At 45.8% G+C, this 15,421-nt stretch overlaps 1 protein-coding gene across 1 annotated transcript in view; it reads right to left on the bottom strand.

Moving 5' to 3' along the window:
- Positions 1-15,421, bottom strand: part of LOC137347455 (nuclear pore complex protein Nup214-like) — a 163,338-nt gene that overhangs the window by 8,566 nt on the left and 139,351 nt on the right. The window contains exons 13-15 of the mRNA XM_068011898.1: positions 7,321-7,476; positions 6,709-6,880; positions 47-183 (exon numbers count right to left, since the gene is read on the bottom strand). Of these exons, the coding sequence (XP_067867999.1) occupies positions 47-183; positions 6,709-6,880; positions 7,321-7,476 (465 nt within the window). The remainder of the gene's footprint in view (positions 1-46; positions 184-6,708; positions 6,881-7,320; positions 7,477-15,421) is intronic.

Raw genomic sequence — 15,421 nt, 5'->3', positions numbered from 1 at the left:
TTTTTGTGCTTTACCTAACCTCAGCCATAAAAACGGGAGCCCATACCTCCTCCGCTGGACCCAAAGCTCGAAAAGCTGCTCCCTGGTGTTCCGAAACCAGGTGGCTGCTGGGTAACTGATCCAAAAGCAGCTGCACTGGGCTGATTTGTTACGCTTCCAAATGCTTGTGCACTGTTTCCAAAGCTGTGTTCAGAAAAAAGAAGTTGTTTGGTTAGCAAGCATGTACAACTGACCATTTAAAAAGGCAGAGAGATAAAGGGAGGGGTGCTGGAGCAGTTAGGATTTACCCAGCTCGGTATTGTGTGAAGCCTGATAATAGCAAGATTCCAAAACAACTGCAAGGTTTTTGTGAAACAGCAACGCACTTATTACACTGTACAAAAATTTTAAACCATTCATTCTTGGGATTTGAGTGTCACTGGCAAGGCCAGCAATTACTGTCCATTCCTAATTGCCTTTGAGAAGGTGGTGTTGGGCTGCCTTCTTGAATCACTGCAGTCCATGTGGTGAAGGTGTTCAAACAGCACTGTTAGGTAAGGTCTTGACGATTTTGACCCAAGTACGATGAAGGAATGGCGACATATGCCCGAGCCAGGGTGGTATGTGATTTGGAGGTGGTGGTGTTTCCATGTACCTGCTGCTCTTGTCCTTCTAGGTAGTTGAGTTTTCGGAGGGGCAGTCAAAGAAGCCTTGTTGCAGTGTATCTTGTAGATGGTACACACTGCAGCCGTGGTAAGCTGCTGTTGGGGGGAGTGGATGTTTAAGCCAGTGGATATGGTGCCGATCAAGCAGGCTGCTTTGCCCTGGATAGTTACAAGCTTCTTGAGTGTTGGAGCTTCACGCATCCAGCCAAGTGGACAGTATTCCATCACACTTCTAACTCGTGCCTTGTAGGTGCTGGAGAGGCTTTGGGGAATCAGGAGGTGAGTTATTTACCACAGAATTCCCAGCCTCTGACCTACTCTTACAGCCACAGTATTTATATGGCTGGTCCAATTAAGTTTCTGGTCAATGGTAACCCCCAGGATGTTGATGGTGGAGGATCTGACTATGTTAATTTTTTTTTAAAATTCATTCATGGGATGTGGGCGTCGCTGGCTAGGCCAGCATTTATTGCCCATCCCTAACTGCCCTTGAGAAGGTGGTGGTGAGCTGCCTTCTTGAACCGCTGCAGTCCATGTGGGGTAGGTATACCCACAGTGCTGTTAGGAAGGGAGTTCCAGGATTTTGACCCAGCGACAGTGAAGGAACAGCGATATAGTTCCAAGTCAGGATGGTGTGTGACTTGGAGGAGAACTTGCAGGTGGTGGTGTTCCCATTTGCTGCCCTTGTCCTTCTAGTTGGTAGAGGTCGCGGGTTTGGAAGGTGCTGTCTAAGGAGCCTTGGTGCGTTGCTGCAGTGCATCTTGTAGATGGTACACACTGCTGACACTATGCGTCGGTGGTGGAGAGAGTGAATGTTTGTAGATGGGGTGCCAATCAAGCGGGCTGCTTTGTCCTGGATGGTGTCGAGCTTCTTGAGTGTTGTTGGAGCTGCACCCACCCATGCAAGTGGAGAGTATTCCATCACACTCCTGACTTGTGCCTTGTAGATGGTGGACAGGCTTTGGGGAGTCAGGAGGTGAGTTACTTGCCTCTGACCTGCTCTTGTAGCCACGGTATTTATATGGCTACTCCAGTTCAGTTTCTGGTTAATGCCATTTAATATCAAGGGGAGGTGGTTAGGCTCTCTCTGGCATTTGTCTGCTGCAGCCCAAGCCTGAATGTTGTCCAGGCCTTACTGCACGCAGGCACAGACTGCTAATGTAACCCCACTATTTAAAAAAGGAGATAGAGAGAAAGCAGGGAATTATAGACCAGTCAGCCTGACGTCGGTAGTGGGGAAAATTCTAGAGTCCATTATCAAAGATTTTATAGCAGAGCACTTGGAGAACAGTGGTAGAATCGGACAGAGTCAGCATGGTTATACGAAAGGGAAATCATGCTTGACAAATCTACTAGAATTGTTCGAGGATGTAACTAGTAGAGTTGATGAGGGGGAGCCAGTGGATGTGGTTTATTTGGACTTTCAGAAGGCTTTCGACAAAGTCCCACATAAGAGATTAGCGTGTAAAATTAATGCGCATGGGATTGGGGGTAGTGTATTGTGATGGATAGAAAATTGGTTGGCAGACAGGAAACAAAGAGTAGGGATAAATGGGTCTTTTTCCGAATGGCAGGCAGTGACTAGTGGGGTACCGCAGGGAACAGTGCTAGGACCCCAGCTGTTCACAATATACATTAATGATTTAGATGAGGGAACTAAATGTAATATCTCCAAATTTGCAGATGACACAAAACTGGGTGGGAGGGTGACTTGTGAGGAGGATGCAGAGAGGCATCAGGGTGATTTGGACAAGTTGAGTAAGTGGGCTAATGCATGGCAGATGCAGTATAATGTGGAGCACGGGTGTTCAACACTACAGCCGGGAAGTTGTCAGGGCCCGTAGCCTTTTATGTGTTTGATGTATTGGGCCATGGAAATGCTACAAACCACATTCAGCATTAGTCAGCATCCATGGGCAAAACAGATGGTTAATATTACAGGCAGATAGGCCTTCATTAGGGTTAAAAACAGTGAAAGATGAGCAGGCATTTTAAAAGAATCAGAACAAAGTGGGGGTATGGGGATGGGGTCGGTGATGAACAAGAGAAAGCCGCAGTGAAAGCATCACGCTCAGGTTCTGGGTCATTCCACTGATTCGTCATCTGACTCTGCAACAATGATGGTTTATCTTGCATTGTATCAGTTCCCACGAAGGGCCTGCCCCGACACACTAACTTGCTTGTCCTTCCCAATGGTGCTGATGGACCTGTTGCATGTTTCCACTACTGGGTTTTTATTAATGAACTGATCTAATTAAGTAACTCTGGAACTGTAGGCAACCACACAGATGAGGCTCTTTGTGCAGAATTTAAATTGACAGAGTGTTAACCGATATACTACAGAGGAAACTATGTGGGTCAGTTCGATCAATAATGGCGACAAATAACTTGCACTGAAAAAAAACACTTCTATGAAGGAAAGGCTGAAAGAGGAGCTGATTTACTAATTGACAAGCACCATTCTTTCTCAATTCTAGTGTTTTTTTTTAAAGAACACAGGGAGTCACCATGATCTGCCTGCAAGGGTGGTGGGAACAGATTTAATAGTAGCTCTCAGAGGGGATAAATACTTGGAGGAAAAATTTGGAGGGCTATGTGGAAAGGGCAGGGGAGTGTGGCTAATTGGATCGATTTTATAGGGCGGAATCTGCTGTCCTTCAGCTACGGCCATGAGTCGGGATTACTTCTGGGTCCCGACCCCACTCTGACCGTCAGGAAGCTACCTATAAGATCCTCCTGGGGTGGCCAATTAAGAGGCTGCCTTTGGGTCTGCCATCCACTGAAGGACAGTGGGTGGGTTCCTGAGGCTGCCCCACCACCAGCGGTCGTGCTGCCACTGTTGGAAGGGAATGCCAAGGGCGCCTCCATCTTAAGGCACCCTCTGAACAGGTTTGAATCTGTTTCACAAAAAAAAAAGGCCTGGCCACAGCTGCAAGACTGTGGCTGATTGAAACTCCTCCACAGGATGACTGGCGGCAGTAGCTGTGGCCCGCTGTAGCTGTAGCTCCAGTGGGGGGGGAGGGGGGTGGAGGGTTAGTGTTGGAAGCCTCACAGGCCCCCAGACACCTACCTGACTTGGCTCTCAGCTCCCAGCGGCAGCCCCAATCAACCCACAAATGGGCATTTAATTATGCAGATTGGCTACCCACTGCTGCCGGGTGGGTGGCCTCTGCAGATGCTGACACACCCCCTGGTAGACTACCCGTAGGCAGGGCGACCTGGCGCACCTTTCAGAAATTCTTCCTGGTTCCGTCTCTGGCCCGTCCCTGTGGGACAGGGAAGATTCTGTCCACAAAGAGCTGGCTCAAGCAAGATGGGATGAATGGCCTCCTTCTGTGCGGCATCATTCTCTGATTCCATGCACAGGAATAACTGGCAGCTTTTTATGGATTGAACAGATTTTAAGCATTTTACATTGCTGAATGTTTGGTTATGAATCCAGGGAGACCAGTGTCCATGAACCAGTTCTGCATTAATGATACTAAATCCAGCTCCCTTAACCTGGGGGTAGAATGACCATACATCTCACCAGGACAAGGGACACAGATTTAACACAAATGCCAAGAGCTGGCTCATTGATGTCGGCCTTCCTGAATCGGAATTAAACAGGCACCAGTGTAAAGAAGTTGTATTTCTAGAGCACATCCCAAAGTGCTTCACAGCCAGGGAATTGCTTTCCAAGTTACTTATGTGGGCGAACTCTTTCAGGGATGATCCAAATGTCTACACAGAATGCAAATTCATCACCAAAGCAATTACATATAAACAGTAAGAAGCCGCTCGGCCCCTCAAGCCTGCTCCGCCATTCAATTAGATCATGGCTATATCATAAACTCCATTTACCCTCCTTGGTTCTGGAGGGTAATACCCTTGCTGAACAATAAAGCCCATCAATCTCAGTTTTGAAATTTTCAATTGACTCCCAGCTGCTGGAGCTTTTTGTGGGAGGGTTTTCCAGACTTCTATCACTCTGAAGAAGTGTTTCCTGACATCACCCTAATAGCGGAGTTCTAATTTTAAGGTTATGCCCTCCATCGCCCCCTCCCCCCCACCCCGCTTTTCTCTACTTTATTTATTTTTATTTTATTTATTTTATTTTATTCAGAGATACAGCACTGAAACAGGCCCTTCGGCCCACCGAGTCTGTGCCGACCATCAACCACCCATTTATACTAATCCTACACTAATTCCATATTCCTACCACATCCCCACCTATCCCTATATTTCCCTACCACCGACCTATACCAGGGGCAATTTATAATGGCCAATTTACCTATCAACCTGCAAGTCTTTGGCATGTGGGAGGAAACCGGAGCACCCGGAGGAAACCCACGCAGACACAGGGAGAACTTGCAAACTCCGCACAGGCAATACCCAGAATTGAACCCGGGTCGCTGGAGCTAACCACTGCGCCACTGTGCCACCCTAATTTACCACTAGAGGAAATAGTTTCACTCTATCGACCCCATCAAATACTTTAATCTTCTTAAACATCTCGATTAGATCATCCTGTAATCTTCTATATTCAAACCTAATCTATATAACCTGTCCTCATAATCGGAACAAAAAGTAATAAGGCAAGCTGAAGGTCATTGTTGCACTTTGTAATATCAATTTTACATCCTATTACATTGAGTTTGCCTTCAGTTTAGTCTATAGCTTAGGAGATGCTGACAAATAAAAACTGTGGTTGACATTTAAAATTGAGTCAGCCAGGGTTGGGAGAACTGGGCATAGAAGCATAAAATACAAAAATGACAAGAACTATTGCTGTTCAGAGTCTCCCTTCCCTGGAACAGAGTACCCAAGATATATTATAAGTAATGGTTGTCCTGGAGAAGGGAGCTGGATGAGCTCCCGAGAGTGGGGAACCTGTGCTACAGAAGCCAAGTTGGGTTGGTAGTATGCATGACTTACTGTGGTTTCCTGGAGCTTGCTGGATTTCCTACATGGTCAGAAGAATTTCATGGAGTTTTTCCTAAATTAGCCAAGGGTTTTTTTTTCTTCTCCCAGGAGATTTCACAATGGGGCCAGAGGCGGGGAAGGAGACGAGCGCTAACAAAGGTGGCATTGTGTCTGGATTGGGTGCACTTGATGGGTCACATCGTCTTTTCCTGCCCTGTCAAATGTAACCAGGATGCCCTTGTGGAGAGGAAAAGATGGGCACGCATCGGGGAGGCAACAATATTTATTTTATTTATTTAGAGATACAGCACTGAAACAGGCCCTTTGGCCCGAGTCTGTGCCGACCATCAACCACCCATTTAGACTAATCCTACACTAATCCCATATTCCTACCACATCCCCACCTTTCCTATATTCCCCTACCACCTACCTATACTAGGGGCAATTTATAATGGCCAATTTACCTATCAACCTGCAAGTCTTTGGCTGTGGGATGAAACCGGAGCACCCGGAGGAAACCCATGCAGACACAGGGAGAACTTGCAAACTCCACACAGACAGTACCCAGAATTGAACCCGGGTTTCTGGAGCTGTGAGGCTGCGGTGCTAACCACTGCGCCGCCCTGTTCAAGGACATTGGAGAGCATAAGGAGTTTGGAGATGGGGCAGTCGGGAAGAGGGTCAAGGGCTGGGTATTTTTGAGAGGGGAAATAATGATGATGGTTTTGACACGGAGTGCAACAGTACCCGAGGAGAGGGAACCATTTACAATTGCAGCTCGCATGGAATTTGGGTTGGCAGCAGTATAGTGTGAATGGGTCCAAGGCAGCATGAGGTGGGCCCCATAGGCAAGATGAGCTTGGAGATGGCATGAGGAGAGATGGCAGGGAAGCTGGAGAAACAAATGGGTTCAGACCCAGGGTGTGTTCTGGCTAACAATGCATAAGCTAGAAGAAACTGGACAAGTATCCCCACCCTCCATTCACCTTCACAAAATCTCAAACAGAATGAACTATAGTTTTATATATGGCATGTAATCACTTCACAAACACACATGTAGATCCAATTGTTCCAATGCATCTTCCTCACCCCCTCATTACCACCCCGACTACCCCCCCCCCCCAATCCCCTTACCCCCGAACATTTCTCCAGGCCTTACCCGAACCCTCCAGCACTGGCAGCTGCCGTTCCTTCACCAAACACCTTGCCTCCTGAAGGGCTTATGGATCCACCAAAAGCTGGTGCCCCACCAAACGCCGGCAACCCTCCGAAGGTTGGGGTGGCACCGAAGGCCGGAGGACTGCCAAACATGGGAGCAGCACCAAAACCACCTGAACGAAAGCAGAAGAGGGTGAGACCGAATGATGGAGGCAACACAGCACAGAATATAAGGCTCTGTATTACGGTTTGAACAGAACTTACACAAATGGATGAGCGGGCAAGAGGGAGAAGGGACAAGAGGAAAGTGCAAGTACCTCAGGAAAATGTCTGGGATCATGTATTGAAACATATGGAAGCATTATTTAGATAATTTCATACATTTAACATTTTGAGCAGCGTTTGAATTCAATCACAATCTATGGTTCACTCAGACCACTTATGAAATCCAAGCAAAACTGAAAACACGTTACTTAACAAAAGGGTTGCTCCAATCTTCAAACAGTGAATACGTCTCACTCCTCTGCTGGTTCTCTCTTTACAGTTCCATCCACCAGCAGAGCTCACCATCACTTTCTTGCCCATTCAGCCCTCAAAAAACCCATCAAATTACCTGGGGCTTTTGTGGGAGTGGAAAAGTTGCCGAATCCTTGGGCAGCAACACTGGAGCCAGCGCTGAATGCGCCTGATGATTTCTGATCTGCTCCGAAAGCTGCACTGCCAAATCCAAACGTCTTGGCACCGCTGTTCCCGAACAGGTTGGGTGCACCTGGTGAAGAACAGATACCAATCAGCAAAGTTACGTGCGAGACCCACTGTTTAGCAACATTCACCCGTTACGAGCCCCGCCTGACATTTGGTGCCACTGACTTCAGTAGAACTCAGTCGAGGGTACATGGCATGGCGGCAGGGGCAAAAATCAGTTCTGCCAGTTCAGAGTCCCCGGTGTTTCCAAATTCACCCCCTTTATCTGGTCCACTGTTGCTTGCGGGAACTTGCTGTGAGCTGAATAGTTGCTGCATCTCCCTATATTACAACAGTGACTACACTTCAAAGGTACTCAATTGGCTGCAAAGCACTTTGGGATGTCCTGAGATCATAGAAGGTGCTATATAAATACAGATGTGCACATTCATTCTTAAGCATTTAGCCTGTCAGCTAACCACAAATAACATATCTATCACATGCCAAAACAAAACGTTCGACAATTCACAAACTAATTGATAAACAGGGCATATTAGATAAGCTGTCTGTACTTAAAGTGGATAAAGCACCAGGACCAGATGAGATGCATCCAAGGATACTGAGGGAAGTGAGAGTGGAAATCGTGGAGGCACTGGCCATAATTTTCCAGTCTTCCTTAGACTGGGGGTGGTGCCAGAGGACTGGAGAATTGCAAATGTTCCACCCTTGTTCAAAAAAAGGGTGCAGTTTAATTTAGGTAGTGGGGAAACTTCAAAAAAAAAAAATTCAGGACAAAATTAATCGTCAAATGTGGGTTAATTAAGGAAAGCCAGCATGGATTTCTTAGGGGAAAATCATGTTTAACCAACTTGCTGGAGTTTTTCGAGGGGGTAACAGAGGATTGAGGAGGGCCATGCTGTTGATGTGGTGTACATGGAATTTCAAAAGGCATTTGACACAGTGCCACACAACAGACTTGAGCAAACTTATAGCTCATGGAATAAAAAAGTCGGTAGCAACATGGATACGAATTAGCTGAGTGACAGGAAACAAAAGGTAATGGTTAATGGATGTTTTTCAGGCTGGAGGAAGGTTTGCAGTGAAGTTTCCCCAGGGGTCAGTGTTGGGACCCTGGCTTTTCCTGATATATATTAATGACCTAGACCTTGGTGTACTGGGCATAATTTCAAACTTTGCAGATGATACGAAACTTGGAGGCATTGTGAACTGTGGGGAGGATAGTGTAGAACTCCAAAAGGACAGAGACAAGTTGGTGGAATGCACAGACAGGTGACAGATGAAGTTCAATGCAGAGAAATGTGAAGTGATTCATTTTGGCAGGAAGAACATGGAGAGACAATATAACAAAGGGCAACATTCTAGAGGGGGTGCAGGAGCAGAGGGACCTGGGTGCATATGTGCATAAGTCATTGAAGGTGGCAGGACAGGTTGAGACAGCTGTTAATAAAGCAAACAGTATCATAGGCTTTATTAATAGGGGCATGGACCACAAGAGCAAGGAAGTTATGTTGAACTTGTATAAGACACTAGTTCGTTTCAGCTCTAGTATTGCGTCCAATTCTGGGCGCCATACTTGAGGAAAGACATGAGGGCATTGGAGAGAGTGCAGAAAACATTCAAGAGAATGGTTCCAGGGACGAGGAACTTCAATTATGAAGATAGATTGGAGAAGTTAGGACTATTTTCCTTGTACAAGAGAAGGCTGAGAGGCGATTTGATGGAGATATTCAAAGTAATGAGGGGTCTGGACAAAGTAGATAGAGAGATACTGTTCCCACGTGAAAGGATCGAGAACGAGAAGGCACAGATTTCAAGTATTTGCTAAGAGGAGCAAAAGTGACATGAAGAAAAACTTTTTCACGCAGAGAGTGGTTAAGATCTGGAATGTATGACCTGAGATTGTGGTGGAGGCAGGTTCAACTGAAGCATTCAAAAGGAAATTAGACAGGTATATGAAAAGGAAGAATGTGCAGGGTTATGGAGAGAAGGCGGTGGAATGGAACTGAGGGAATTGCTCTTTCGGAGAGCCAATGCGGACATGATGGCTGAATAGCCTCCTTCTGCACAGTAATGATTCTGTGATTAATACAGAGATGCTCATTAGAAGGAACTTGCATTTACATGGCGCCTTCTGTCATCAGGACATCTTGAAGTGGTTCTGGATTGTAGCCACTGTTGACACGCAGGCAATTTTGCACAGCAAGATCCCTCAAGCAGCAGCTTATTAATTTGTGGTGTTGACTGAGGGAGGATTGCCGTTCAGGACACTGGGTAAACTCCCTGCACTACTTCGAGTAGTGCCATAGCATCCTTTATACACACCCTAATACACAAAGGTGCCTTGGTTTCATGCTGTATCTGAAAGATGGCTTCTCCAACAATGCTAGAACAGCAGCCTAAATGAAGTGTTAAAGAGTGTTGAGAGGTGTGAACCAACAACCTTCGGACTGGAGATAAGAATGTTAACTAAGGCACACGGACAGCAGATCAAAATGACAAGCTGAGCAAAGGTCCTTTGAGCAATATAGAATCATGGTCTTACAACACTTGATAAAGTATCCCAAGCGAAGTCAATAAGAATTTAAAGAAGAGTTCTGAATGTCACAGAATGATACAGCACCTAAGGAGGCCATTTGGTCCATCGTGTCTATGCAGGCTCTTTGAAAAAGCTATCCAAAGCCTCTCTGCTTTTGTCTCCTCTTTTAAAATGCCCCTTTAAACCCACCTCACTTTTTCCCAATATCTCTTTTGTGGCTTGGTGTTAAACTATGTTTGATAATTGCTCATGTGACATTTTACTACATTAAAGGTGCTATACAAATGCAAATTGTTGCTGTTGTAAAGAGTCAAGGCCCCGAGGTTAAAAATAAAAAGTCAGTAGACCAGGAAGTACTGGTCAGATGTTAAGATGAGGTTTTAAACGGCTGAAGGCTGCAGCAGGAAGGACAGCAGAGCTGAGCAGTCCCACAGCTGAGGTGCTGGGAAAGAGCGAGAGCATGAAGCTGTATGATGAGTCTCGATTGCAGCACAGCCGTTAGGTCAGAAGGACGAAGGGAGTGGCGGACAATCAATGTCGGTCAGAGATTTTCATTTTGCTTTCCTGCTGGCAAAGTGAAATTCTGTTTAAGAAGTTCATGCATACGAAGTGTATACTTGGGACAAAAAAACGTTTATGAGATCCATCCTTCATACTGGCATTTTCAACTTGGCATTGAATTTGACAAAGTTGTAAAATGTCCACAGATAAAGGCAGAAAGAAAAGTCCTTCGAAACTTGCCAATCCACCCATTCCTTGTTTTGCCTGTATCCTAACTCACACCAAATCCCATTCACCCTGTGATCACTGACCTACATTGGCCCCCAGTCAAGCAACTCCTTGAATTTACAAATTCTCATCCTTGTTTTGGAAACCCTCCATGGTCTCGCTCTTCTCTGGAATCTCCTCCAATCCCACAACCCTCAGAGATCTCTGCGCTTCTCCAATTCTGTCCTCTTGTGCATCCGCCACTGGCCGAAGCTCTGAATCCCCCTCTAAATCTTCTAGTACCTCTTTTAAGACACTCCTTAAAACCTACCTCATTGACCAAGCTTACGGTCACCTGGCATGATATCTCAGATGGCTTGGTTTCAATTTCTGGTTAATAACTGACCTGTGAAACCCCACTGGATGTTTTACTGCATTAAAGGCGCTATATAAATGCCTGTTGTTTTTGCTCACATCTGCCCATTTCACTAGCCCGTTTATACCTTTCACACTTTGCCAAAGCTCTCATTTGTATTGCCAGTAAATTTCGATAATGTTCCCAATGCTCAAGTACAAATCATACAAAGCAAAAATTATACTTAGTGAAGTGGACTCAGCCCTGATCCCAGTGTACACCACTCATAAGCCTTCTACAATCCAGCTTTCCACTAAATACATTTGTTATTTGCCTCTACTATTCTTTGTAGTAACAAGTTCCATACTCGCACCACTCTCTGGGCAAAGAAGTTTCTCTTGAATTCCCTATTGGATTTATTACAGGCTGTCTTATATTCATGACCTCAGCATGTTACAAAGTGTTTTACAACCAATTAAGCAGTTTTGAAGTATTTTGAACTGTTGTCATGTAGGAAACATGGTAGCCAATTAGTGCACAGCAAGCTCCCACAAACAGCAATGTGATAATGACCAAATAATCTCTTAAATGATTTTGATTGAGACATAAATATTAGCTGGGACACTGGGAAACCTCCACTGCTCTTCTGCAAAATAGTGCTGTGGGATCTTTTACATTCACCTGAGAGGGTCTCGGTTTAACATCTCATCCAAAAGACGGCACCTCTGACAGTGCCACCCTCCCCGAGCACTGCAGTAAAATGTCATCCTGGATAACGTGCTCAAGTCTCACTGAGTGGGACTTGAACCCGCAACCTTCTGATTCAGAGGTGGGAGTATTACCCACGGAGTCACACTGATGCCTCAAAAGTGTCTGTGCAGGTTCCATCAGCTGCAGAATCAGGTAATAAAAGTACCCAGGACTTCTCAAAATAATGGTGGAAGTGTTTGAGGCCCAACTTTCTACACTTCTCCCAAGTGGATCTCAAGACATTTTCTTCACCACATTCACCTGCCTTGCTCTGTGCGTTGACACCTGGTCCTCCCTCCTAAAGGCCTGCTCGGGTCTGCAATTCAAACCTGCCCTGAACCGGACCCGGCCCCAGTCCTTGATTTTTTCTTGCGCCCGACCACCAGTATGAAGTTGATTATATTAAAGGTGTCGTGCTCTACCTTGGATGGAATTGCTCACTGCAGACTAGTGCGCAGTCTGGATGCACGTTTTCCGCCTTGACGTCCTGGCTGTCACTGTGTCCGACCCAACCCCGACATGTCGTCGGACCTGGTCAGGTTCGGGTCGGGTAGCCATGCTCTACTCCCTCCCATCCACTGAAATGATAACGGTCAAACTTTTGCCTGTTTCCTTATGGTGGGTCACTGCCACCACCTGCAAGTTCCCCTCCAAGTCACACACTGTCCTGACTTGGAGCTATATCGCCATTCCTTCACTGTCACTGGATCAAAACAGTGGAACTCCCTTCCAAACAGCATTGTGGTTGTACCTATGCACCAAGGACTGCAGCAGCTCAAGAGCAATTAGGGATGGACAACAAATGCTGGCCTTGCCAGCGATGCCTACATCCCGTGAAAGAATAAATAGAAATCGGATTCAAACTAGCTTGGTTAATTGGCAGCACTCTTCAATTTGCAACAAAAATCTCACTCCAACTGCTTGAACACATAATCCAAGCTAACATTTCAGTGCAGAGAGAAACTGCCGCACAAACTTTCCGAAAAACCTTTCAAAACCCCATCTGCCTACTCAGGTGGACGGAAAAGATTCCGTAGAACTATTCGAAGAGCAGCAGGGGAGGTCTGGTGTCTTGGCCAATATTTACCCTTCAATCAGCACTACAACAACAATTTGCATTTATGTAGCACCGTTAACGTAGTTAAAAACATCCCAAGGCACTTCACAGGTGCATAATCAGACAAAATCTGGCACTGAGCCACACAAGGACAGGTGGACAGGAGAGGCTGGTTTTAAGGAGCATCTTAAAGGAGGAAAGAGACGTGGAGAGGTTTAGGAAGAGAATTCCAGAACTTAGGGCCTAGGCACCTGAAGACACGGCCACCAATGGTGGAGTGATAAAAATCAAGAGAGATTATCTGGTTACTGGAAAGAAAGAACTTGCATTTATGTAGTGCCTTTCATGACTTCAGAACATATTCAAGTGCCTTTTTACTAATGAAATGCTTCTTAAGCTTAGTCACTGTTGTAATGCAAGATTGCTATTTATGGGAGCTTGCTGCGCACAAACTGCCTCCCCATGTTAACCAACAAAACAACGGTGACTACCTGTCAGAAAGTAGCTGCAGAGCGCTTCTGACATCCTGAGGATGTGAAAGGCATTTTATAAATTAAAGTTCTTTCTCTTTTAACTCAATGTCAAACTTTACAGGATTGCACTACAGTTCCTGCTTATTAGGATATGTGAAGGAAATACTGAATCAAGGCTTTTAAATAAAGGTCACTTTGCCAATCACCTACATTCACCACTGATGGGAAATAATCCGACTGTGCTCACTTAGATTAGTCTATCCATCACCTAACAGCGCCTTACTGACAAATCCAAGGTATTCCCCTCACTGGTGCAAGATGCAAGGGCTTTTTCTCTCTCCGCTCAAGGCTTACTGAGCGACAGTTAACATTCCACACAAATGCAAGGAGTTGTTCTCTGTACGCTGATGGATTACAATGCTGACTCAGGCAGACTGCTACTCAACTATTATCCTCAAGGCACTGCATTCGTTTTAGAAATTCTCACAAGACCCATACGTTAAATAACAGCATGCCCAACAGCCTTCTGTGACCCATTTAAGGGGAAGCTGGATAAACATGTGAGAGAGAAAGGAATGCAGGGTTATGTTGATAGGGTTAGACTAAGAGAGGGTTGGAGGAGGCTCGTGTGGAGCACAAACACACCGCCATCGACCTCTTTGAACGAATGGCCCGTTTCTGTGCTGTAAAATTCTCGAACCTCACAGGGCATCCATTTTCAGAGCACCCCTACAACCCACACTGCTACACGCAATTAAACACTGATGTGAACTTTAACCTGACACAAGTTGTGCACAAATGACTGCCTTTAAAAAAAAACACCTAGATTTGCTTCTTTATTTTGCACTCTTCTGCAGGAGAATGACAGCCTGGTTCTGGACTAGTTGACTCGACTACTGCATAGCTAGCTGATCGAAGGGGCTTCGGCAGCAGTTTGAGACGCCAGAGCTTCTCAAAGCACCTTAAGCTGAAGCTGCTCAGTATACTAAGTAAGGCTACAGAGCAATACAGCTGTGAACTATAAACAAACTGTGTCCACCTCCACCCCCCACAATCACACCAAGACAAAAATCAGTTTTTCTTTCTCTCTTCCTTAGCATTCCAAAGGAGCTACCCTACCACTCCCTTTCCACCTGCGTTTCGACAATGCCTGATCACAAGTAAGTCCAATTATAATCACATCAGGTGCCCACCTAGCACTATGTTCAGGCTAATGAATTTAAAATCGAGAAAAGAGGTACATAGCATGTGTCTGAGTTCTGTTCCTGATGGGCAAGGCTTCCCTACTGTGAGCACAGCATCAAGCCGTTAGACCCAATAACTAACATTTCAATAACCTGGTTAAAATGCACTGGATCTAATCAGGAAGGAGCATTTAATCACCTGCTTCCAGTCCTACCCTTACAGCAAGCAGCTGCTTCTTAAATGAGTGCAGTGCGTTGGTCTCAATCACTCTTCCTGAAAACTTGTTCCATGATTTAATAGATGAAGTTCCAACAACAGCAGTTGGAAGATATTTAGTTCAACTGGGTTTCATTTTTAGTTCAGTACAGGAAAGAGTTCAGGAAGCTTCAAGAAAGACGTTCTTGGGGACACGGGGAAAGAGGGAAGTGGGACTGATTGGCAACTCTTTCAGGGAGTTGGCATGGGCACATGGGCCAAATGGCTTCCTTCTGTGCTGTATAATTCTAAACTCACTGCAAATTCAAAAAGCATCAACCTGGCTCAGCTCATCTCAGTCCTGTGACCTCGACCACCAAAGGAGGACAACAGCAGCAAGATTTTGAGAACGCCATCACCTGCAATTTACACACCATCCCTGACTTGGGGACACATACAGGCATTCCTTCATCCTCACTACGATCAAAATCCTGAAAACCCTCTGCCTAACAATGAGAGTACACGGCCTGCAGCAGCTCAAGGAGAAGGCCAATCGCCACTTTCTCAGGACAACCAAGGACAGCCAAGGCTCCTTCGACAGCACTTTCCAAACCCACGAGCTCTACCACCTAGAAGGACAAGGGCAGCAGATGCATGGGAACACCACCACCTGCAAATTTCCCTCCAAACCACATGCCATCCTGACTTGGAACGATATCACCGTCCCTTCACTGTCGTTGGGTCAAAATC

This window comes from Heterodontus francisci, chromosome 32 (genome assembly GCF_036365525.1).
Source record: "Heterodontus francisci isolate sHetFra1 chromosome 32, sHetFra1.hap1, whole genome shotgun sequence".
Taxonomy (NCBI): domain Eukaryota; kingdom Metazoa; phylum Chordata; class Chondrichthyes; order Heterodontiformes; family Heterodontidae; genus Heterodontus; species Heterodontus francisci.
Note: the sequence above shows the minus strand (reverse complement) of the source record. Positions and strands in the feature narration are given on the sequence as shown.